The sequence below is a fragment of the Gymnoscopelus microlampas genome, assembly GCF_963454915.1.
Source record: "Gymnoscopelus microlampas genome assembly, chromosome: 11".
Classification (NCBI taxonomy): domain Eukaryota; kingdom Metazoa; phylum Chordata; class Actinopteri; order Myctophiformes; family Myctophidae; genus Gymnoscopelus; species Gymnoscopelus microlampas.
The window spans coordinates 50,128,196-50,154,505 of NC_139948.1; the positions used below are offsets into that span (position 1 = coordinate 50,128,196).

At 41.2% G+C, this 26,310-nt stretch overlaps 5 protein-coding genes across 5 annotated transcripts; all 5 read right to left on the reverse strand.

Annotated features, from left to right (window-relative positions):
* Positions 1–1,178: 1,178 nt before the first annotated feature.
* Positions 1,179–1,769, reverse strand: LOC311055112 (histone H1-like; the record flags this gene model as incomplete). Its single annotated transcript, XM_084071213.1, has 1 exon — positions 1,179–1,769. One exon carries the CDS (start codon positions 1,767–1,769, stop codon positions 1,179–1,181), a length of 591 nt encoding a protein of 196 aa, XP_083927339.1.
* Positions 1,770–3,607: 1,838 nt separating this feature from the next.
* On the reverse strand, positions 3,608–4,018 carry LOC311055124 (histone H3.2; the record flags this gene model as incomplete). Its single annotated transcript, XM_084071226.1, has 1 exon — positions 3,608–4,018. One exon carries the CDS (start codon positions 4,016–4,018, stop codon positions 3,608–3,610), a length of 411 nt encoding a protein of 136 aa, XP_083927352.1.
* A 1,194-nt stretch (positions 4,019–5,212) lies between these two features.
* LOC311055131 (histone H2A-like) lies at positions 5,213–5,596 on the reverse strand (the record flags this gene model as incomplete). Its single annotated transcript, XM_084071233.1, has 1 exon — positions 5,213–5,596. The coding sequence occupies one exon, from the start codon at positions 5,594–5,596 to the stop codon at positions 5,213–5,215; it is 384 nt and encodes a 127-aa protein (XP_083927359.1).
* Positions 5,597–6,659: 1,063 nt separating this feature from the next.
* On the reverse strand, positions 6,660–7,747 carry LOC311054840 (histone H4-like; the record flags this gene model as incomplete). Its single annotated transcript, XM_084070840.1, has 2 exons — positions 6,660–6,970; positions 7,735–7,747. 2 exons carry the CDS (start codon positions 7,745–7,747, stop codon positions 6,660–6,662), a joined length of 324 nt encoding a protein of 107 aa, XP_083926966.1.
* Positions 7,748–13,379: 5,632 nt separating this feature from the next.
* On the reverse strand, positions 13,380–24,700 carry LOC311055078 (serine/threonine-protein kinase/endoribonuclease IRE1-like; the record flags this gene model as incomplete). The annotated part of the gene is made up of 13 exons (XM_084071168.1): positions 24,655–24,700; positions 23,327–23,405; positions 21,310–21,879; positions 20,220–20,295; positions 17,969–18,047; positions 16,976–17,171; positions 16,644–16,749; positions 16,403–16,524; positions 16,122–16,269; positions 15,786–15,910; positions 15,415–15,538; positions 14,244–14,317; positions 13,380–13,616 (listed from the first exon to the last, which is right to left on the reverse strand). Exons 1-13 carry the CDS (start codon positions 24,675–24,677, stop codon positions 13,380–13,382), a joined length of 1,959 nt encoding a protein of 652 aa, XP_083927294.1. The 5' UTR covers positions 24,678–24,700.
* Between the last annotated feature and the right edge of the window lie 1,610 nt (positions 24,701–26,310).

The window sequence follows — 26,310 nt, forward strand, 5'->3', positions numbered from 1 at the left end:
AAAAGTTATATCTGACCATTATATGTTTATATAACAATATATGTTACTGTTTAAACGTTGTGGTGCTGCTATTCTTGTCTCCCATATAAAATAGAACATTTATTTCAATGGGACAAACATGGATAATCTATTCTAGGTGTTCATTTTCACTGAGCTCTAGAATATTTCTAATGCATCACCTGGGGCTGAAGTGACTAAAATAGACCTAATGAGACCTTAAATCAAAAAGACATTTAGAAAGACAAACTTAAAAACCGTGGACTGGATAATTAAATTATCATTATTAATAAATCACAGCAAATCACCCTAGTTTCTGTTTTCATTTGGAGACATGGCTCTGTTTTATCTGGTTTGTTTAACTAATAAACATTATTTTATGGGGCTTTCATCCATCTCCCTTGTCTTTTGATGGCTTCTACGTAAGGGTTATAACCATAGTTATAATATATCGGTTATAACAGCATCCCTTTCTGAGTTTGCCCTTACCCTTAAGAGTTCACACTTGCAACTAAGCGCAAGCACAAATGTGTGTGCTTTTTGTAATGTCCATCTTGTGTTTTTTCCCCAGCTTTTTTCTTAAATGTATTAATTGATCTGATCTGAAAAACATAGATATATATTGTTTGTATATCTTTTTTTTTTAAATATATAATTAAGTTAGAGGTCTATGTATGTGAATAAATGTGGGTGTATACTATGCATTGCTGTGTATGCATTACTTCTACATTGCGTTATTGCTAATTTTATTTGTGTATATATATATTAATATATAAGGGCCACATCACCCATTTTCATATAATTGGTCCTCTATTGTGATAACGTTTTCCCCCGAGTGGCACTACTCCATGTCATTTGGGATTTTAGCTATTTTATATTAAAACGTATATGTCATCAATAGCTAAACCGACGATGTAATGGTTAATACAGTTATAGAGTTAGCTTAAGGTTATTGTTGGGGGGGGGGCATTTTCAAGCCGCAAGCCTTTACTAAGAGTCCTGACGGTGGAGACAGGATCTGGCAGGAGAGCTGAGTAGACACAGCTAACTCCAAAACATGTCACGAATAGTTTATGGTCATTAAACATGTGAAAATTAGGAAATAAAAACTCCTATAAAAAGTTGTGGTTGGCTCTTAAAAGAGCCTTTTGTGGATAAAGGTGGGACAGGTTTATAACAGTTTACTTCTTTTTGGGCGCTGCCTTCTTTGCTGCCTTGGGTTTAGCAACCTTCTTGGCTGGGGCTTTCTTGGCTGCTGCGGGCTTCTTGGCTACTTTCTTGGGGCTCTTGGCTGCTTTCTTCGGGCTTTTAGCTGCTACCTTCTTGGCTTTCTTCGGCGATTTCTTTGCGGCCACGGGCTTCTTTGCTGCCACCTTCTTTGGCTTTTTAGCCGCAGCGGGTTTCTTGGCAACAGCGGGCTTCTTTGCTTTGACCGCTTTCTTTACAGCAGGTTTCTTCGCCTTCACGGCTTCTACTTTCTTGTTCATCTTGAAAGAGCCAGACGCGCCGGTACCTTTGGTGTGAACCAGGGTGCCTTTTGCTACCAGGCTCTTGACGGCGATCTTGACGCGGGCCTTGTTCTTCTCCACATCGTAGCCGCCGGCAGTCAGAGCTTTCTTGACCGCAGCGAGGGACACACCGCTCCGCTCCTTGGAGGCGGACACGGCCTTCACGACGAGCTCAGCGACGCTGGGGCCTGTCTTCTTGGGTCGGGGAGCTGCCTTCTTCTTGACGGCCTTGGCCGGTGCTGGAGCTGGTGCGACTTCTGCCATGACTCTATCAGATTCGGGTAGTAGCTTGACTTGGTACAACTGACTAGACTGACTGGTGGAGAATACAGTGAAGGAGCAGGACTTAAACAAAACATGAGAACCATGTAGAGTCAATGCACACAGAGCCCCTCTTCTCTAGGTGGCTTAATGCGCCACTTGTGTTTTCTCCTCGACAAAAAACAAGATATTATAAACGACTGTGTATATTATGAAATGTAACAAAGGGCACACTGCTAGCACACTTGTGCCTTTTTGTCATGAACATTATCTGAGACGCGAAGAACGCTCTCGTTTTGTATTGATAGACTCAACACCTCACTCTTCAACGGGCAAAACACAATTCCCCCATCATTTTCCTTCTAAAACAATGTTAAACTATGTTACATTAACACCAATCCTCTTAATCCTCTTAGCAGACATTCCCGACGACAGGATAACATAAACTATACTCTTGTTTTATTATCCGTTTCGTTATACTTAGAAGGTTTTCTGACCTTAGTAAACACACTCCAGTTGATGGCAGCAACTCCCATTGAGAGCTAATGAATGGGGAAAACTCCATGATGCAATGTATAACCTGCTGCATCCGGTTGTATGATTCATTATCATTGCGTTCTGTATGAAAACAGTGGGACTGCCATAACAAATATGTCCATCCCCATATCAATTAGGCCTGCCTTTATAGCAGCATGCTACAGAACTGTTCAGTAAATATATCACAAGTCAACTGTTGCTGTAAGTTATTTTCTTTGGTATAAAGATACCTGGGAGCAAATATGTATTACTCATATATTTGAATTGACACATCGTCTGATTTTGATTGATTGAATACTGTATTAACAGTTTGCAAATAGCACAGTGGTAAAAGGATAACACAAAAAGCCCTTGTTTCCATTATAACGATATACAAGACATCATCAACACTATAGAGATAAACGTATATGCCCTTTAGGGGGAGGTAATTTCTGGTGTTGGGCTTAGATTACTTTTCTAGGACCAGTTACTAATTCATTCTGCTCTTTTTTATTTAACTTTAAATGCAGCCTTGGAAAAAGCCATTCGGCTTATTATACATTTGTTCTAGATTAGAGTCTACTCACAACAAAGAGTGTGTGTCTTAATATTTTCACTTTTGCAATGGGATAATGCATGTGTGAAGGGGATCGAAATTATTTTCATTTTTAATGAATAAATAATAGTGTGAATGCAGTGTTTTCTACTGTTGCAGACAAAATGTCCACCTCTGGTCCTTGTAATATGCTTGTTAATTAGACCATTGACTGGCCTACTCGTGAACAATGGCAGTTAAAGTACCCCATTAAAACCCACACATCCATGGTCCTGGTGACTGATTTTTAATTTTCACTATATATATATATATATATATATATATATATATATATATATATATATATATATATATATATATATATATATATATATATATATATATATATGGGAAAACAAAAACGTGGCCCTCTCACAAGGATAAGGACAGCAGAACCAGGGGAAATTGGAGGGCTCTGTTAGTACTCCTTTATCTGTTTTATTTTGTGCTTACCAAGGGCTTGAGAGGGTGAGGAGAGACCCCCATCACGGATCAAATAGCCCAGTAGATCAGACTATTATGAGAATGACATATTTCTCTTAAGAATTGAATTTTATAAAACCTTAACGCCCCTTAAATATGAACGTATACACTCAATTTCCTATTTTCCCTGCTATAATTACAGCCATAACGGTTTGGGCAAACGGTTTTGAGATTGGAAATCTTTTGCAGAAATAAGTGGGTGGCTCTTAAAAGAGCCGTTTTGGGGTTGTGACAGTATCAGATAAGTTTAAGCACGTTCTCCACGGATACGACGGGCCAGCTGGATGTCTTTGGGCATGATGGTCACCCTCTTGGCGTGGATGGCGCACAGGTTGGTGTCTTCAAACAGACCCACCAGATAAGCCTCGGCCGACTCCTGGAGAGCCATGACCGCGGAGCTCTGGAAGCGCAGGTCGGTCTTGAAGTCCTGGGCGATCTCCCTCACTAGGCGCTGGAAGGGCAGCTTACGGATGAGCAGCTCGGTAGATTTCTGGTAACGACGGATCTCCCTCAGAGCCACAGTACCAGGCCTGTAACGGTGAGGCTTCTTTACTCCACCGGTTGCCGGCGCGCTCTTACGCGCTGCCTTGGTGGCGAGCTGCTTCCTGGGTGCTTTGCCGCCGGTGGACTTACGAGCGGTCTGCTTGGTTCTTGCCATGGCTTCTCTGAGTCTGAACGAGGTTGAGAGTGAGACTGAGTAGTAATGCAAGAAGCGAGTAAACTGCTGCCTTTTATCAGCCCTTCTTGAGACGCCGTCGTTCTCTGATTGGTTAGCGGCCAGGAACCTCCTTATTTGAGGAGGTACCCTACGTCATACTTCATACTGGAGCTGCTGTAATAGATAATACTATGAATACTAGTTTACAGTAAAGTGATAAGTGAAATACATTGCTGTGTGTTTTATGTCACGGGGCAAATAAATAAGCATTTATCCTTGAGTGAAAAAACACAAGGATTATGGTGAATACGAATTATAAGTAGGCATATCTTGTCTTAATTAAATTAAAATGTAACACTCATCCAATTCACAACAACAAGGGTCAACTTCTAATATGGACAATAACTGCTTTTGCTGCAAATCATTTTGGATCGAGGACTATTATTGCACTAGTGAATAGGCACTGTAATCCATGGAATGTGGCTGTAACTATAAACATGTAAAGGATATTAAACGCCTGCAAGTCATTACGACCATATAATATCAGTGGTGGAAGTATTCGGATATTTTACTTAAGTAAAAGTAGCAATACCACAATATAAAAATAGAAATACTCTGATACAAGTAAAAGGCCTGTGTTCAAAATGTATTGCCATCACAATATACCAAAAGTACTAACATATTTGAAAATAGCAGATCTGCAATGAGCTTGTAGATCGGCTATTTTCAAATGGCCTATGTATAAAATAGGGTTGAAGTGGTTAATGTAGGTTTTATAATACAATCTGCAAAGTAACTAGTATCAAATAATCGTGGAGTAAAAGTACAGTATTTGCCTCTGTAATGTAGTAGAGTAGAAGTAAAGTATTACTCCAGCAAAGTAAACAAAATACCTACAAAAGTATGCTTATGGTGATTAGTAGTTTCGTTCACTACCTATGTTGAATGCACTTATTGCTTTGTATAAAAGCGTCTAATAAATGAGTGTAATGTAATGCTGGATAGTGGTTGAATACAGTACTTGAGTAAATGTACTGGCTTACTTTACATCACAGCATAACTTTATGAAAGTCAAGTTTATATAAACCGCTCACATACGGTCTATATATAATGGATTAGAATTCATCTTTGTTTGAAAGAGTGGGTGGCTCTTAAAAGAGCCTTTGTGGGGTTTGTTAAACGAGTGAAGCAGATTTATTTCTTGGCGGCTTTCTCGGTCTTCTTGGGCAGCAGAACAGCCTGGATGTTGGGCAGCACACCGCCCTGAGCGATGGTCACTCCACCCAGCAGCCTGTTGAGCTCCTCGTCGTTGCGGACGGCCAGCTGGAGATGACGGGGGATGATGCGAGACTTCTTGTTGTCACGGGCAGCGTTTCCAGCCAGCTCCAGGATCTCAGCGGTCAGGTACTCGAGAACAGCCGCCAGATAGACCGGGGCGCCGGCACCGACACGCTGGGCATAGTTGCCTTTACGCAGCAGCCTGTGGACACGACCCACGGGGAACTGGAGCCCGGCACGGGATGAGCGTGTCTTGGCCTTAGCCCTGGACTTTCCGCCGGTTTTGCCTCTTCCTGACATGGTTGGATTTGTTTCTTGAGATGTAGATCGAAGAAGAAATGTGTCGGCGGAGTGGAATACAGGACTATTTATGTGGTATAAGTGGGCGGGGTTAAGTTTGTAAATGCTCCCCACCAATCAGAACCAGTGACGTACTGTTCCTCCCCCAGGAGGTTCCTGACCAATCAGAGAATGACGGCGTCTCTCAGTCAATGTCCAGTTTAGACACTACAGTTATCAGGCACTATTCATCCTAAATGAGTGATTTACATTTTACAAGTGTACAATCAGATACGACATATAGTAAATGGTCACATAGATAAAGGACAATGATTTGGTGCTACAAGTCTAACTTTAAAACATAAAATCTGGCATCTGTATAATAGTGCTACTAAAAAAATGTTGAAACATTACTGGGACTTTAGAGTGACGTGTGACAATATTACATTGTTAATACAATCGTTATTAATGTTATTAAGTTGTAATATAATAATATAAAAGTAAAACTGTTTGTTGAACATAATGCCCTTTCTGTGTGATGAATCAGTATGTAGACATATGCCGATCTACAAGCTTGGCATCGCCACACGTTATGAGTAGATCTGCTATTTTCAAACAGTTTTTGTACTTTTACTTTTGGTGCTTTAAGTACATTTTAATACCAATACTTTTGGTATTTTAACAATCAACAATTGCATTTCATCATGTTCATTATGGCTGGGATGGGATTCAAACACAAAAGTGGGTTTGAATGTAATCTGCATGCAACGGTTAGTCCTAAAAAATAACAAAGGTCACTCTCTAAACTAGACAATGTAGAAAAATACTGGACCATTTTCACAAGTTCAATGTGCATAGTGTGCTGTACACCTTCAACTTTTACTGTCTTGGTCAGATAAGGGAGAGTGTGTCAATTGTGTCCAATCACGGTTCTCTGTATACTGCAACTGTGTTGAGGCAAACTACTACATATTTATGAAAAAAAGCTGGCTTAAATATTTCAATAATGGAATAAACTCTGTAAAGACAGAGTGGGCGGCTCTTAAAAGAGCCTTTGTGTTGTTGGTAGATCAAGTCAGTATTATTAACCTCCGAAGCCGTACAGAGTGCGTCCCTGTCTCTTCAGAGCATAGACAACATCCATGGCGGTCACGGTCTTTCTCTTGGCGTGCTCGGTGTAAGTGACGGCGTCACGGATCACGTTCTCCAGGAAAACCTTCAAGACACCGCGGGTCTCCTCGTAGATCAGACCGGAGATACGCTTCACGCCGCCACGGCGAGCCAGACGGCGGATAGCGGGCTTGGTGATACCCTGGATGTTATCACGAAGCACTTTGCGATGGCGCTTGGCGCCTCCTTTTCCAAGTCCCTTTCCTCCCTTACTTTTTAAATATACTTTATTGTATTTTCACAAGTTTACAATGTATGCATGGCCACACAACATGGCAATAAATGGCAATATACATCAATACATATTTGCAATATACATCAATACGTCTTTACAAAAATATAGTGTGTTTTTTTTTTTTTTTACAGTGTTAATAGGTGCCATGGTGTCAGTTTCTTTTTTCGTGCGTCCAGGGTTCTTTGTCTTTTGAGTTCAGTTTGGACTTGTTTGAAGACCACCTCTCCCGAGATGGCCTCCTGGTGAATTACCATGGCACACCTGGTTTTCCACAACTTATCTACAACAGTGCATATAATATTCCAATAAAAATCCTGTTCTACTGCAGACACCCTTTCCTCAAAGACCCCATACATGGCAGACATATAACCAATCTTAATTTTAAAACCAATTTGTGGCATCTTCCCCCACACAACCCTAGATCTCGGACAGTCTACAAGCAGGTGCTCTATAGTCTCATCTGCGCCACAATTTAGTATTGGGCATTTAACGGTTTTAACGAAGCAGCTCCATTTGACCACTGCTCGTACTGCTAGTCTCCTCACAGAGACCAGCCACATGACGTCTCTCTTTTTCTCGGAGATATTTTTACTACTAATATTTTTAATACAAACCCGCTTTTGATTTTCATCAAGGTACTTGTAGGGAAAAATGCCACCATATAAATCATTAGATATCTTACCATATATACATTTACTTGTCATTTCATCCCAGTTAATATTTAAGTGTGCAGAGTTTGACAACCCTCCCTTACCACGTCCAGACATGCTCAATTCTATAGTTGATACAGAAGTGAATGACTCTGCAACGCAAAGACATGGCTATTTATTTGTGTTCTGAGGACGTAAAAAAGGACAGGCAGACCTCGCTGTGTGGGCGGTGCCAAAAGCTGTAGCCCCGCCCCATACCAGTCTTACACCCATTCACAGCCACTTCACTCTGGAATGTGTGAATGACCCAGTTTAGCTTCATATGATTGCGACCGTAGGTCGCATTTACTATAGAAACCTGCTCCAGGTGTCCGTCCGTCCCTCCGTCACACACGTCCCGTCACACTTTTGCCCTGCTCATATCTCCGCACCCGTTGCCCCGATCCATGCCAGATTTTGCACACACACTCCTTACCTGCCAAACTACACCCTCCAAGGACCCCCGGACCTCCAGGGACCCCCAGCTGCCTCGGGGACCCCCAAGTGTAAAAAATGAGCACATGTGGACAAATTACCAAATGACCACCCCAACGGGGCTGCTCACGGGGCATTCCCGGGGACCACCCACTCCTGGTGCTCCAGAACGGATGCAAAAGTGGTGGCGCCCCCAGTGGAGGACCCCCTGCCACTGCAGCTCACATAAAATGCCGTAACTCGGGCTAGGAGCGTCCGGGAGAGCCGCGGCCGGTACCTATTCGTCCACCAAGGCAACGCGGACACCCCACCCCTAATTTCTCACATGGCCCTCTTCTAGCGCCACCTTCAGGCCGCTTTTCACAACACATTTTTGCCCACTACTCCTACAGTTTTGCCCCTAAAAACACGCAAATTGCTACACACTACACAGTATGTGTACACTCATGTCATCAACATGCCTGCCACCACATTTCTTAGACCACCAAACAAAACTATACATTGCCCACACAACTAGGAACCAATCGCCGTTACAGCCCTCTTCTGTATACATGTGACCTACGGTCGCTTATCTCCCGATTAGGGAGTCTTACTGGTGGACACACATACACATTGTCTGATGACTCCCTTTGTTCTAATACAACAGGGAGAGCAGCTATGTACAATTTTAGTTATTAAAGTATTTAATATATCAGCATTCCCCCCCTTTATTACAAATGTATTTGTCAGTAGCTGTTATGCAATTGCAAAGCCTCGCAGTAAGTCCCCACTGAGAAGTTTTGTATATTTAAACTGGGAATAGTGTATAAACTGTATTATTTGTTGTGTGACGTGCTGTGAGCTTGTAGAATGGGGACCAGTAGAATAGCCTAAGTATGATGTTGGGTTTAAGTGGTTAAACTGATATTTATGCTATATTAATTCACTAATATTATTGGGGACCCCCTGGAACCACACAGTGAGAACCAGAGCTGTAGGAGCTACAGCAGAGGGGGGGGGGGCACACAGGTGGGGGCTATAGGACCCCACCAGCCTCTCACTTAGTAGTAGATAAAACAGACTTAGGCTTCTTAAATGAATGTAGTGGAATGTTCTTTTAATGCAGGGGTCTGCAACGTGTTTTAGTCCAATGACCCCTTAGCTCAGAGAGAGGGATGAACCAGGGACCTCATAACATTATGTTGCAGATTAAACATTTTCATAGATTTCATAGATAGCTTCATAGACTTGTTTGACACTACTGTCATCAGTGTTTCAGACAGCCCTCTACTTGTGTACCTTTGGCTCTGTACTTGGTATGCTCTTTTTTTCGCTCTACAAAACCTCTTTGCCAAAAATAGCCGATCTACAAGCTCACAGCGCAAAGCAGTGCGGCACGTTGTGAGCTTGTACGTCTAAGATCGGCTATTCTCAGCAAATGTTCCCACCAGAATATTGCTCTTTGATTTAAGCATCTCACAACAGTATGCCTAATTCAGTAGAATGCATTATGTTATTAATATTGCTATATTGTCCTATTATTTTTCACAGTGTTGTTGTTTTAGCATCTACATATTATGCCTCCTTCCTGTCTGCCCCCTGTTATTATTAGTTTATATGTATTGTGATTCATTTTTATTCTGCTATTGTGCCCTACACATTTTCTCAGATATGTTTTTTTTTCATCCATGTATCTGGCCTGATTTTCCTTGGCTCCTATTTCCATGTATTGTGATTTTATATTAAATCAATTTCATCCATGTATTTGGGCTGGATTTGCCTGGACCTTAACCCTATCCACTGTATCATATGGATATTTCTTCATGCTTAGGACAGGCCATTATATTGCCATCAGGCACTTTGAAACCCTCTTAATGATTTGTAATATTGAATACTGTTACAAGTTCACAGTGAAGTGCAGAATACTGCACTTCACACCTCATTATTGATCAACTTCAGACATTCGCTAATTGAAAGGATTGCCTCTTGTCACTCACAGCCCAAAAACCTGCTTAACCTCTGTTCTACATGACTCTGATGAAGACATACTTGACATTAGCCTGGTTCCAGACGAATCTGCCTTTGCAAAATTGCATGCACTCCACGCAGTGTGTCGTGTGATATTGTCTGGCCACGCGAGGCTAACTTGACATCCAAACGTCAGTCACCTATATACTTAGCACCGTATCAATAAAGACATTTAATCGTCTGGGATTATCCAGTGATGTATTCCTCTTGTCTGCTGCCGTGTCTCACTCCTGTAATACACTGGACCTGCTGTTAAAGAACGACTTCACCCATTTTCAACCTGTCTTCATATAATTGGTCCTCACTAACGCTTAGTATATTTTTTGTCTATTCACTCTGTGTCTCAGAGAAGGGCTGTGGACAGTTCAGAAACCCGTCTACCATCATATCATCGCTGGGGAATCCAAGCTAATAGAAACGGCAGGCTTTCTATTCCGGGAAAGTTAGCATGCTATAATATAAGCCATTGTTCTTACGTTAATAAAAATCAAAATGTGAAATATTGTTTGAAAAAAAAATCTGTCTTAACGATGATGTCACTGGTACAGGTTTCTTAATCCTCCACAGCCCTCCTATGAGACACACAGACCGAGTAGATTTTTGTTTTTACTAGTTTATCATGAGCAATAGTGAGGACCAATTATATGGTATAATTATTAATAATTATAATTATATAGGACGAGCATATTACCAACAAGCGTCTGTACGGGGCACTACCAAGTGTATCAGAAAAGATAGCAGTCAGGAGGATGAGACTAGCCGGCCACCGGCACCGAGAATTCCCGGTCAAAAAGTTCGTACTGTGGGAACCAACACACGGGCATCGATCAAGAGGACGTCCCACACCTACCTACGTGGATGTACTAAGGAAAGATGCTGGTGCAGAAAGCACAAAGGAGCTGGCCAGATGTATGGAGAACCGAGATGATTGGAGACTCCGATGGAGGGCTCGTCTGAGGACGACGTAGAGAGATATGAAGATAGGTTGAAAATTGGGGAAGTCGTCTTTTAACTCATTGCTAAAATAAACACAAGGAAAGTCAACTGTGAAGACATAATACTCATTAACTGGTTTATATAAATTGCCCAAGATAGTTCAAAGATACAAAATACAACAATACAAAGTAGTGCATCATAAGGCAAGAAGTTCAAGGGGCTGGTACCAGAGTTAAAAATAAGGCTGGCACATCTAAAAGCCATAATCTATGAAGGCTGGGAGAAATGGATGAAGGGTGAAAAGGCCCCACACTCACAGTGACACTCGCAGGAAGGTTTTGGTATGACAACAGTTATAACATTACATTAAGACAGTAACATCATCAACATCATCAAGTCCTTTAGGGCAGTGGTTCTCAACCTGGGGGTCGCGAACCCCAGGGGGGTCGCCAAATAATTTGGGGGGGTTGCCAGATTTTTTGGTGAATTTGGGGGGGAAAAAAAGAAAAAAAAAAGTTTTTTTTTTTTTTAACAAAATATTTTTTTACGTTATCATTAATTCATGTTTTATCAGTTCATTTACTCAATTTACCCACTTTTTGCAAAAATGTTTTGATAATAAACAATTATCAAATAACCTATTGTAATTAAATTAACCTTCGCGAACGGGACCGCGCGCGTGCACGCGGGGGGTCGCGGGAAATAATATCATTATTTTGGGGGTCGCAGCCTGAAAAGGTTGAGAACCCCTGCTTTAGGGGAAAGTATTCGTAATGTATGTGGCCAATAGGCAGTGGTGGACAAAGTACTCAACTCCAGTACTTCAAAGTAAAGTCAAAAGTATAGATACTCCTGGTCAAATATTACTCAATTACAAGTGAAAGTTACAAAGTCAAATTTCTACTTGAGTTAAAGTGCTGTAGTATTTGCTTTTAAAAATATTCAATGTATTCAGATGTAAGGACACATGCTTTTTAAAATACCTAATTATTTTAAAGTACATGATTGATTGCATACATTCCTATTCATGTTTTTTGGAAAGAATACATTAATAATGTATTTAACACTATATAAAATAAAATACATGGATTTTATATTATATTGCAACGGGCATGATACAATACGCCTGTTTACAATACTTCATGTACAGAATTCTAACTACAACCTACCTCACAGGGATTGGGTTGTGTGAACTGGATTCAGATCATCTTGAACACAAGTTGTGATATTTAGTTGAGCTTGCTCCTGATCAGCTTAATCCAATAAGAGCTAGAACGCATCTGTGTCACGTTTTGATTTGAGCTAAAAAAGCATTATTTTACACTAGCCATTCAAAAATAGCAGATACACCGAGTGCCGCGCTACGAGCTTGTAGTTCTGCTATTTTTGAAAAATCGTGAAAATGTGTGCAAATCTTTGAATATATATATTTTTAAAGCGAACATTTTTAACTCTAGTCTTTGCTTCTGGGGGTCCCTGGAACAACATATTTTGAGATGGGGGTCGGCGGCCAAATACATATCATGTTGGGGGTCCTTGACATGAAAAAGTTTGAGAACCACTGATGTAGAAACATACGTTTTTCAGAAAACTGTTAGGATTTAGAAGACACAAGTAAGAATCTGTCTCAGGGTTAATGGGTTAACAGTAAGCACCTGTCTCCCTGGTTGAACAAAGGGGCATGAAATTGGTTTAAAATAACGGCTTCAGATTAACTTTTTCAGTATACTACTTTATTGTAAGCCTTGGCCTTTAGAAAACTATGCTGATTTCTGTACATTCAGATATTGTTTAAGATATCGTTTCACTCCGGCTTTGTCGAGCGTCTCTACACAAACACACTTGGTCTGTGTTCGGGAGAGGGAAGCCGGGCGGGGAGGGTGATAATTGTCACTGCACGTAATCCTACGGGCTGGGGGGGTGGCACCTGTCAGCAGGGAGTGTGAGGAGCTCCCGGTAGGGGCTCCTCACTGGTAGGTGAGTCAGTAGGATACGACAGCAGTGAGAACACAGACATGTTAGTGGGGAGGAATCAATTGGCATAACGACTAAATTGGGGAGAAAAAGGGGTAAAAGGGCAAACAAAGAAAACCTTTCACTGTCAGTCTATCTATCTATCTATCTATCTATCTATCTATCTATCTATCTATCTATTGCTCAGACAAGTGCCATACATTGCAGACACTTAAGTTTTCTTTCGTCAGAGAATCGTGATGTATAAAATGCCAAATTGTTCACAATATTTCAGCAGAACAGCTTTTGCAAATGGTTTTCTGTGTCTATCTTTGTAAGGTTAAAATATGCCCACACTGCAGTGTGCTGTTTGATTGCCTCAAAAATATATATCTTCAAAGTCCTCCTCAGTCATTTCGGTGACTGGATATTTAGTGCATCTATAATCTCTCGGGTAGTAAGGCTGGAAGGGTCTCTCGTGTGCACAGGTGCTCATGGCCTCGTAGGTGTGCATCAGTAGGAATGGGAACCGGGAGGTGAAATAGGAGACAAAGTCATCAGGGGGAAAACCCAACGTCTCCTGGACTTCATCAGGCAGCTCCCAGTAATGATGCTTCTGTTGGAGACAGAACGGTAGAAACAGATTGTGAGTCTGTATCAACATGGGTGTTCAAAGTGCCACACTACAGCTTAATACAGCCCAAGTCCTATGACGTTTAGGGCTTAATTATAGATCAAGCATACACATGTGGATATGATAACTGTGTTTTAGGTATATTCTGTTTTATTCATACAGTACAATACTATTCTTGTTATTCTTATTATCTAGTCTAGTGTGTATTGCTGAGTACACAGTCTTGCAGACCATGTCACACCAGCATTTCGCTGCTTGTGACTGTATGAGTGAGTGACAAATGAAGCCCTATTGATTCTCATAATTCTTGATAACAGTGCAAGGCTAAGACTTAAGCCTAAATAAATAATAAACAAATACAAATGAAAAATAAAAGACCATCGGCTAGCTGTGAAGATCCAAAATGACAGGCAGACAGACACAAACAAAGTCATACAGGTATTATCCAGTTAAAGGAAGGATTAGCCACGTCCTCTTCCTTGTCCAACCAAATGTATTACCAATCTCCAATCACCTATGACCCATAACCTACCATAACAGTCTGATACATACAAAAGATTTGAGTTAAAAGCAGGTTAAGTGTCTTTGCCAGCGGGGACACAGTCTTACCAGGTTTCTTATCACACGGAGAAGACCTTTGACCTGGCGTCCGTCATACTTTGCACGGTTGCCTTGAAGGAGATCTGCCAACGAGACAAGTCACACCCAATGTATTAACCACAAGCTGGGTTTGAACAGTTGAATGCACAACACCATCAAACAAAACACACACATTGAAAATGTCAGGGAATAAAAGCATTTCATGATTATTAGTTTGTACCTCGTTAAATGTAAGCCTAAATTCAAACATTTCCAAACGGGAGGGACATGCGTTCCAACGGGCATCTGTCTAGTGTTTATAAACTATGGTTGGGTTTGGTTCAGGCTTCGTTACTACTCTCAGATTCAGGACAGATATACAGCCAAATCCACACTCTAGGACAAGGGTCTTGAACGTCTTCAGGCCAAGGCTGAGAAAGAGATGAAGCAGGGAGCCCCTCTATATTGTATAAACTTCTGTTTCAGATTAAACTTTTTTTTGTTTACTTGGTCTGCTCTTTTTCCCCTCTACACCAAAAAGTGTAGAGGGAAAGTAGCCGATCCGTGTGTGTGTGTGTGTGTGTGTGTGTGTGTGTGTGTGTGTGTGGCAACGCGGTTGGTGGTGAGCAGTAGGCTTGTCTCTAATCTGTAGAAACTTCAGAAATAAGAACAAAACAACTTTACAAGATCAATGTTGGCGTAGCTAAGAGATTCACTGAAAAATGCATTGTTGGAGTTGCACAGAGTTGCACATCTGCAGCCGACAGGGGTGAGTCTTAGCTCGATCAACAGTCGTAACTTGCTCATGATGCAAACAGGATGTAGCAATCACAAAACAATGTCCAACAAATGAAAGCTTAGCTCAATTAAAAACGTATTTATCCAGGGTAAGTCCAAATATAAAGTCTCTATTTCACACTTGTATAATAACACACTTTCACACCTGGGAGCTTTCCGGTCTTTTACTGTTGGAGCAGTTTTGGGGTTATTTGTATATGCCTTGCTCAAGGGTACTTCAATATTGAGGGAGGGGTGAGTTTTACTCATTTACTTTCTCACCCTGATTTATTTCCTGCCAGTCTGGGGTATTTCAATCAATTTCAATTTCAAACCTCCATCTTTCCGGTCATAATGCTCTTAACATTTCGGATGGCACAGAAGAGACTATCAGTATGTGTGCTATGTTAGTTAGGTCCCATACATGTGTGTAGAGGCTCTGTGATGTGCTGTAACCAGTCACCCTCGACAACGTCCTGCTGCCCTCTTTCCAGCCGTGTCATGATTGGTCCATCCAGCAGCTCCATTTGAAGTCTGTCACTCACTTCCTGAATAAAAACATTGACAATATGTTCAGTCAGCTGCCAGGCGTCCTCTAGTGTCTGGTTCTGAAATCATTTGGACAATACTCTGACCATCACATATCCAAAACACTATTCTGAATACACCTCTCTTGGTACTGTTGAGAATATAAACTATCCATCCATGTAAAATACAATATAAATATATATGTGCAGCCGATTACCATGAACTTTACTTGAGAAGAAGTGTATTTGACCTGAGAACAACACTAACCTGGAAGAAGTCTAGCACCTTCTCCGACTTCCAGAAGAAGGGGAGTTTCAGGAGTTCCTTTAGTGAATGCGTCCGTACTTCAATTGACTTCATCTTCGATGCAACATGCATCATGGCCAAGTCATCTGGAGGGGACAGTGTTAAAACAAGCATGAGGGTCATTACAACGTGGTCTCTATCTACTATGATGCACCTCATAACAGAGTGAAACATTCATTGCCATTTTACAATCCTTCTCATACAGTATAGTTCCATTTGCCCATGTTCATTTTTTAAATAAAATGTTTTGTTTTGCAACTATTACTAGAAAAAAATAGAAAAAAAAGATTCACAAACCATATAAATGTCCTTTATTTAAAGTGGAGGACATGATGAAAGTGTCCTCACCACGGCTTGGGTCGGCCTCAACACTACAGATGGGCCCGGGGGATGCCACTAAACCGAATGCTTTTCCCGCTCCCATGATGTCGTCTTTGTACCGGAGCTAGGGAGAACAAGAGTGAAGGTCATGTCAGGTCACCTAGTATCGCTGTGAGAATTTCATATTTTAAAAGTTGAAATTATTATTTTGTGCTCCACATAGTTCTGCTTCTGATCATTCATTACAACTGACTGACCTCGAGTTCACTGCCCACAGGAACCTTCTGGGCCTTTTCAAACCCAGAGATCATGAGCCTCCGCTGACCGCTGGAATCAGGGGTGGACACCAGGAGGGTTCTGTGCTCTATGGCATTGTGAACTGGAGGATAGAATCATGTGAAGCCAAGACTTACACTGGGCATGAAGATATTGTACATGAACAATAAATAATAATAAATAATTACAACATGATGTTTTACTGCAATCAGTAATAGTTACCTATTTTTAGAGAGTGTAGGTGATCTAGTCCTTCTATGATCTGTTGAAGTGCCATCACTGGCTCTAGATCAGATTGAAAATTCTGATGATCATACCGGGCTAGGTACTGGAAAAAGACACAAGGCACCATTGTAGTAAAAGAAGGACAAAAAGTGTGATGACATTGTCCACTGTACACTGTGTTAAGATCCAGTGCATTTCTAAATGATGAAGATGCTTCACTGTTTGTCATCAGGTTTGAAGTGGTTTTACAGACTTCTCTCTTATCCTGCCTGCTAAACCCAAACATTATGTTGTACTGAGGTCAGTCAATCTGTTATGCAGTGCAGTACCTCAATCAGTGTTGCGTCAGATGAACTGAAGGCGATGTAGTGGAACTGATGGTCCTTAGTGGAGACAAAGAGGCGAACAATGTTGGGGTGATGTTGGTCGTCTGCCTCCCTCATCAGGTCCACTTCCTGGTCGGTACATCTAGACTCATCTAGGGGGATTCTCTTCACTGCCATCGAACGTCTGTTAAACTCACCCCTGGTGGAGAAAGTACAGAGATACAAGGTGTAATGGGGAAACAGAAAAAGCATGCTATTATATTCTATAATCTATCTATAATGGATAAATATGCAAGATCATTATTAAGATGGATCTTCCAAATGCTCACAAATGTTTCCTTGCACTTTACAATCAAATTATTACATTTGTTGTAATGTTCAGCTTAATTTATACTCCATCGCGCAACGGTGCTGCTTTTTTGACAAAACAAACACATCTACAAGGTATGCACACCTTTCATTGCGACGCAATGAAAACTTCGGCAAATAATAATCCTGATAAGCGTTGGTTTGCTTCAATGTTGTCTTCTACCCGATGCCTGTTGATTGATGACTTATGATTTAATATGCTGAGATGATCAGATCAGGTAATAAGGTTAAGTGACCTGAATATGAAGCGATACAGTGTTAGTAAATAGACAAAGTTATAGCAAGAGTATGCTTAGTATGACCCATAGACTAGGAAAATGTTCACATATTTAAACATGTATTGCCAAAACCAACTTAACAGTTGATTTGGAATTTTTTTGAGTGTTCAGAGATAACAACAAGAACAAGATAAATTCTGAAGTAACGTGAACACGTTGCAAGATCAAAGAGTGTCTCGTAACTCTTTCAATGGGTCTGCACTCTGGTAACAGAGTGGCGTCCTCTCCTCCCCTTACCAGTGTGTAACAAAACATGCAAAATAAGATAACTTTCTACTTTATAAACGGTGCAGCATGTAGATGAAACTCTTATCATGAACAATTATTGTTATTAAAGACAATTACTTACCTGAACACAATGCCACCAAAAGTACCATGTCTCCATGTATCCCTGTGGTACACAGTTATGCCACCCACTTCCACCTCATCTGAAATGACACATGCAGAATGCAGGTCCATACAATTAATTTGACCTCATATTGACTGAAAATGTATGTTCCATTTTTCACCCCATTCAGCCATGTCATCCTTGTTTTTGCAACTATGCCTAAACCTAACCTTAACCCTAACCTCAGTAAGACTATGCCTAAACCTAACCTTAACCTCAGTAAGACTATGCCTAAACCTAACCTTAACCCTAACCTCAGTAAAACTATGCCTGCCAGGGAGCCAATCAGACGTCATAACGTTGGTGGGATTCATAATCACGCCTCCCTGTCGCTTCCAACCCCCTCCACTGATCTGGGAAGAGTGCAGACCACCGATTCTCAACCCTTTTCTAATAAATCAAGTTGTTGAAGTTTAAACAAGCAAAATGTGCTTTTTAAAATACAATTTGAATATTGACCAGGGAGCCACGGTAAGGTAACTGCCACACCTTGTCATACACAATTGACAACTTATGGACCAATTGGTTCTGTCGTGGAAATCTGGCACATAGGAGTCGAGACAATATTCTAGGTGGAGGTTATGCTTTATGTACATGATATCATGATCAGAAGTACATTAAAGGAGAATTTTGGACTAAAGTTTTATTACCTTTTCTATGATGTTATGATATGTTAGGATGAATGGTACAGTAGAAAAAATTCATAACTCCACCCCTGGTCCGCCAGAGCTTAAAAGCCCTCTAAGCTGCCTCATTCACTTGAATGGGGAATCTCACTTACAGTTGAAGCGGATTGGTCTTAGGTTAGATCACATATTTGAATAGCTTTTTTTTTTTTTTTTTTTGAGATCTGATGTTCATAGTGACAGAACACTATGCAACCAAAAAAAAACCTAAGTCTCGCTAGACGAGTTGAAATCTCGAGATTGAAATCTCGTCTAGCGAGACTTCTGTTTTTTTTTTTCTTTCTTTTTTTTTTGGACAGTGTTCTGTCACTATGAACGTCAGATCTCTCTCTCAAAAAAAAAAAATAAGCTATTCAAATATGTGATCTAACCTAAGACCAATCCGCGCACCTTTTTAAGCTGTGGCGGCTCTGGGGTGGAGTTATGAAAATGTTCTACTGTACCATTCATCCTAAGATATCATAACATCATAGAAAAGGTAATAAAACTTTAGTCCAAAATTCTCCTTTAACACTCATGTCAGTGGTACGGTGGTTCTGCCTCGAGCACAGGGCAGAGATCATAGTTACACTGTAGCTGCTTCAAGGACAAACTGAACCATAACAAGATGGGCTGTACCAAAAAAATAGCTATTAGGCCTAGTGGAGACATTTAGGCTCTTACAAGCTGTCAAATGTTATAATGTATTGTAGAAGTATTATAAGTGATGGTAACATATAAAGGTTAGATATAAGCAGGCTGAGCATTATAACTTCTTCCTCGGTTCCTAATTCCTAAACCATAGTTAGGAAGTAGGAAACAATTGGTCCAATTAGCCGGGGAACCCCTGGAACCCCCTGAAGGACCCCTGGGGTTCCCTAATCCCCACGTTGAGAACCAGCACCCCATTCGGATGCTATCAGTGCATTGAATGGGACATTATCGCCTTTTATCAGACCATGGAATGGGCGAAGTAGGCGACGTACTGGCCTACCCGCAATTGATCAGACCATTCATTGGGTGTCATCAAGACCGACGGAGATGACTTAAAAAGTTCAGTTTCAGTTTCGGTTTGGGACCATGGCGGAGGCACGCTGCAGTCTCAAGCGAACTGGAACCAATGAATGGTCTGATAAATAGCGGGTAGGTCAGTATATCGCCTACTCGTCGCATACTCGCACATTCAATGGTCTGATAAAACGTGATAATCTCCCATTCAATGCATTGATAGCATTCGAAGCCGGTGCAACCAATGGGTTCCTCCTCCGATGCACACAGAGTCACCAGACACTTTTCACAGCACACGGAGGTTCACACCATCTCCCCCAGACCCCCTCCCTACTGAACAGGCGCCTTGTCTGACCAGCAAGGGCTGCTAGTCCGGTGAATAGGCCTTCCACCCATGAATGATACCAACAACGCTTTGTGCTCCTGGACAGCCCAGGTATTGAACCTGGGTGTCTGTGGTGCTGGGCGACGTTCTGTTTGCAGTGAAACTGTATAAACTAACACACTTAACAGTGCATGTGTGTAATGTTCATCCTTACCTCTGTCGTCATTCTCGTTGGCAGGTTTGTGTCTTGAGTCTCCTTCTAGTGGTTTCACCCAGGACAAGAGCTCCTCCTAGCAGGAAGGAGGACAGAAGGATACAGGTTTACATTTTGGCTTTGATGTTGAACCACTTAAACCGTAGACTGAACTTAACCCATTATTAACCCATGTTGGGCGGGAGCCCCTATTTGTAACTATACTTGTTACAAACTGCTATGTACAGTACAGCAACATACATTTGTTGTAATTGTTTGAATAAATATTAGAAGTTTTTCAGAAAACTTAGGTCAGGATTTAGAAGCCGTTTTTAAAATCAGCCTCAATTATTAAATAAAGATTTTTCCATTTCTTTTCAAAAATAGCAACAAAAAAAAATGTACGAACTCGCAGTGTGCTATTGTACATCTCAACCACTGTTCTAAACCACTGCTCTAAATCCTTAAAAAAAACGGTTTTAATGGCTTCATTGAACGGCATCCTCCAAGGGTCTATCCTTTGCCCCCTCCCTTTTCCCTCTACACCAAATCTCTTTGCCAAAAATAACCAATCTACCAGCCTCACAACGCACCACAATGTGACCCGTTGTGAACTTGTAGATCCTGCTATTTTCAGAGAATGTTCACTTAATTTTACCAATTGTTCTTGAAAAAAGTTTTTTTGTGTAACCACAGTTAAGTGGTCCTTAGTAAAACTCTCCTGTAACAAAGCATGGCTGCTAAAGGACATTATTTAACTGAATCCAGAATCTGGATTCATTCAGAACCAGAACCAGAAGAGGTTCCGGCAGGAGTTCAAACATTACGAACTCAGTAGCATGTTTCTAAATGGTTAGTTAACCCTTTAAGACCGGTAAGCATCTGTCATTTTAAGATTTCTTTGGCTTTTCAAAAATAGTAGATATATGAGCTTGTAGATCTGCTATTTTTGAATAGCCCATTTTTTTTTTTTTAAATGACAGTCCAAATGGGCTAAAGCCCTCATGGTATTTTTTACATTTTTTCCCCCCTCTCAATGTCGACAATAATCTAATGATACAGATAAACAACACTAATGTTACATGTTGCAATTGGTAACAGTAATAGTGACCTGGACGCTCTCTGCTGTGTCCTGCTCTCTCCTGGCTTGGATTGTCGTCTGGCTTTTCGGAGCGGCTGCCTGTCCACTCTGCTCTCCTGCTGGCTGGGGAATTACATGTACGTTCTCTTTGGAGCCGTCTGGGCTGCAGGAACGTTGTCCGTCTTTGGACCTGCTCCTGCCATGGGCGCTCCTGTCCTTCACAGCTGCATCCTCGCTGCTCTTGCTTGTCTTGTCCTGCTTAGGATCCTTGGTCATCCTGTCGTGGGATTTACTCCGGCTGTGGAGTTCGGAGCTGGTCTTACTGTTCTCCACAGAATCCCGCGTGGAGCCGTTTCTTCCAGCCCTGGGTGATGAGGATGTTCCTACACTGAGCCTCCTCAAAGATCCGCAAAGATCCTCCAGCAAAGCCTTGTGGTCCAGACTGGGTTTTCCAGAGGAGGGGGAGGGATCAGTTTTGATGACAGTGACCTCCTTGAGTTTGCGGTTCTTCTTCTTGTGGTTCTTCTTCTTATGTTTGACACTGATGCTGTGATGTTTGGACTCCTCTTCTTGTTTCACATCGTTAGTCTCTGCTTCCTCCTGAAGCAAGAACCACAGAACAGTATAACTGATCATAACATTATTAAGCATTATTAAGCATGTTTATGGTCATTATCTGCGGGGACGGACGGTAAAGAAAGTTGGTGAAAATGTACTCTGTCTCCCGGTGGGGGCTAGCTCCTCACCGGCAGGTGAGTCAGTAGCACAGGGGTCTTCAACAGGGGGTCCGGGACCCCTAGGGGGTCCTCAGAGTTACTACAGGGGGTCCGCCAAATCTTTGTGACATAATTTTCTTGTTTACATATACCACTTGAACCCTAGCATCCCTTTTCTGAGGAGAACTTTAGTTGTGAGCTTGTAGATCGGCTATTTTTGGCAAAGAGGTATAGGAGTGAAAAAAGAGCAGAAAAAGTTGATCTGAAACACACTTTTATACAATATAGAGGGGGTCCCTGGTTCATCTCTCTCTCAGCTAGGGGGTCTTTGGCCTGAAAAGGTTGAAGACCCCTGCAGTAGCATACAACAGCAGTGACTGACAACACACACACAAACGTGTGTGGGGAGGAATCAATTGGCGATCAAATTGGTGAGAAAAATAGCTAAATACTAACTTGACAACATGTTGATAACATGTTAATAAATGAATGCACCTTAAAGCACCTTAGTGATTATCTATGTACCTGTGTTCTATGTTAAATGAGTAGGAAATGTCTCCTCTCAGTGAGTTAACAATTGTCTCATAACATTGGCAACACTGGTATATTGTACATAGACGGGAACACTGGTGTACTGCTGCTATTGTGTACAGCACTGGTACTCAAAGTGGGGTCCGGGGACCCCCAGGGGTACTTAAGGGGGTTCCAGGGGGTCCCCAGCTAAATGATGGACAGGGACCAAATGGACCCTTGTGGGTCTGTAACTCTGAGAGTTAAATTAACATAGATTTTACGATATGAAATGGGGTCCCAGAGATAGAAATGCCATTAAATGGCGGTTCGTAGCCTAATGCATGTCAAACTGGGGGTCCTTGAAATTAAAATGGTTGAAAAATCACTGCTAGAGCTGTAAAAATCTTCTCTTGTGGGGGGAGTCCCTGGCTTATCTTTTCAAATGGGGGTCCGCAGGCTAATAAGTGTCAATGTGGGGGTCCTTGACATGAAAACGTTTGAGAGCCACTGGTGTACAGTATATGTACAGTATATACTGCTACATTGTCTGAGGAGCAGAACAATAACGGTTTTCACTCGTATGAACCTGTAAGCAAGACGCAACAATAAAGATCGCCCTGAACCATAACTGTAAACTGATCCTAAATCCTCAATTATCAATGTAAACATATACCATGTATTTAAGATATCAATTGAGCTCACAAAGAGGCCGGTTATATTTATTTCCATTGATTTTCTATAATACGGTCGAGTGCTGAATATTTTGCTGTGTAGCTTGATATACATTTTAGATTTGCATATATTTATAAAAAGCCCACCTTCTCTTCTTCCTCAGGTACATTGCCATTGTCCTCTTTCCCTCTCCTCTCTCCTCCATGTGTCTGCAGGTCTGGTTCCCTGTGCAGAGCAGAGGAGTGACAGTCACTCACTCATTCACATACAACAGTGGCATGGTATTCAAACGTTTTCATAATATGTATTTGGCCACAGACCCCCATCTGAAAAGATGTGCCAAGTCTCTCTATAAGACAAGATCTGTGTATTAAAAAAAAGTTTTTTCAAAGATGTTCCAAAAATATTCTATAGCCACCATTTTCAACTTTGCTGGGGACCCCCTGAAACCCACGAAGGACCCCCTGGGCTTCTATTTAAGAACCACAGACTTACAGCAACAGCGATCTGACAGTAGCCTTGGATCAAGACTGACTTTTCCTAAAGTCAGACTCGATAAAATACATCTATGATGTTAGTCCCTAGGCTAATCTGTCTGTAGCCCTGGAACATTCATGGATGAACTTCAACCTGGTGTTTGCTTTTTCTCCCTTTTTGGCCCGAACATTTACATAAACGTTCAAATTTCAAATATGAAGTAATTACCCTATGGCAACGGTTGTTACAATTATGTACGGGCCCTCAGAGGTACCCGTATTTTCCGTATTGTTCAATAAAAAGCATTTTAATCCGATCGGTGGCCATTTTCTCTATATTTTTGCCATGTGCTTTCAATTACGCGACCCTATCGGTTGGGAGGTGTATTGCACTCTGTTTACGTTATAACTTTATGAGAAAATGGCCACCAATCTAATTAAAATGCTTTTTATTGAACAATACGGAAGATACGGGTACTTCCGATGGCCCGTACACAATTGTAACATCCGTGGGTATGGGTTAAGTTCTTTATATTTGAAATCTGAACGTTTATGTAGATGTACAGGCCGTAAATGGAGAAAGTGCAAACACCAGGTTACAGTTCATCCATGACGGTCGTGTGACATCCATGGCTAATCTGACTTCAACATAGTTGTTCCATGAGTCTGAAGAACACACAAATAAACCACCCTGATCACTAATAGTGTTTAGACCAGACATAATGATGTTGAATTGATGCTGTTATCTAAACTACACCGATATGAACTGTGCTTACTAGTTGCTTCAACTTTGAAGTAAACAAACATTATGTCTCTGTCCCTCAGTGAGGCTAGTTCCTTAGCTTCCACGAATCACTATTACTAACGCTAAACTAACTAACTAACTAGTCAACGGCTAACGCTACCTATATTCCAATGAGAAAGGACGACAGTTCGTTATCAACACAGGGTGTAATATAACGAATAATAATGTTAATGTCTAAAAGTTCCTTCCTCACAAGTGTTGTCTGTCTTCATTCATTATTCTAGACGTGATCTTCTCTATGGATCTTCTCCACTAGTGTTGCCAGATTTTGCGAGAGAAATAAGCAACCAGGTCCATGAATATAAGCCCAAAAGACACATTTTGGGTCGCAAGTAAATATCTCCCTTTTTGTTGGTTTCCTACATTTAAAAAGAACATATTATTTTAAAAAAAAATCATAAAACGTTTTTTTTTTAAATCACTATACATAAATGTTTAAGAAGTAGCTTGGTGCCGCATTTTGTGCATTTTGAGATCTGCTTTTTTCTCTTTTGGGTCTTGAGCTAAAAAGTTTGGGAACCCCTGGTATAGGAAACATATAGCACTTTAATTAACCATAATATACATCTGCTATTTTCCTCAAAAAGTAAAAAAAATAATATATGCTTATTTTGTTTTGAACAACACATATCTGGTAGGGGGTCCCTGTCGAAATTGTTTTATTCAGATGCGGATGCGTGGAAAATTACATATTAATTGGGGGGTCTTTGACATGCAAATGTTTGAGAAACACTGGTTTAAGCAACCGCCAATATTTGCAAGCAACTTTGCAGGAAAAACAATCCCTAAGTCGCTTATAATAAGCGGACATGGCAACACTGAGAGCTAGCCTTCTAGCTGCGCATTCATGAGGAAGCGCCCAGATGCGCGTACACTGGGATAGGTGACACATATGAGCTCAGAGCTCTGACTGGAGTTGGACCATAGAGTTGGACTCACTGAATAAACTCTCAAGAGCAAGGGCGCCGATACTGTGAATGCCTCGGAGCTAAATCCCCCAGGAGAAATGACGAGCACCCATCACAAACTCATCACAAAAAAAAAGAAAAAGAAAAAAACTCCCAACATCTACACTGAAGTACATTTTTTGTACCAAATTAACCACATTAAAGTAAAATAAAAATCACACCCAGTGTGAAGTGGGCCGTGTGGTCATCACAGTGATGGAAGCAGTCCTATTTATAGGTTATTCATTTCATCATGTGTCTCGCTAGCCAATCACAGTGCTGAATAGAGTCAGCTGGTCAATGGGGTGTATATGGGTGGAAGGGGTGTACATGGGTGGCCAATCACAGTGCAGGGTCGGGGGGGGGGGGGGGGTACAATGGGTGGGGAGGGGGGTACAATGGGTGGCCAATCACAGAGCAGCATTTGTCAGTGTCCCAACCTCACATATAGGGGCGGCTACACCGCCCACACATAAAATAAAATAAAATAAAGAAACTGAAACTGCCGTTTACACTGGAAGGCTTTTTTTCATGTGTGGTGACACTGAAACACTTCAGACTTGGTGGAAAAAGTACTCCATTGTTTCCAACTTAAAAAGTATCAATACTGCAATGTAGAAATACTCTGTTACAAGTACATGAATTCAAATTATACTTGAGTAAAAGTACAAAAGTAATGGTATTTTATGTACTTTTGTGTAAAATGTAGCTACTTAAATACAGAAATATATTATTAAAGTACTAGTTATGCACAATATCCCATTTCACATGTTTCCAAATGTATAAAATCCTTTGAAAATAGCAGATCTATAGGCTCACATTGCGATGGTACTTAAGCACATGTAAGTTACAGTTACTTTCCACTACTGGAAACTCTTCACGTTCACCTTGCTCTGTGTGGG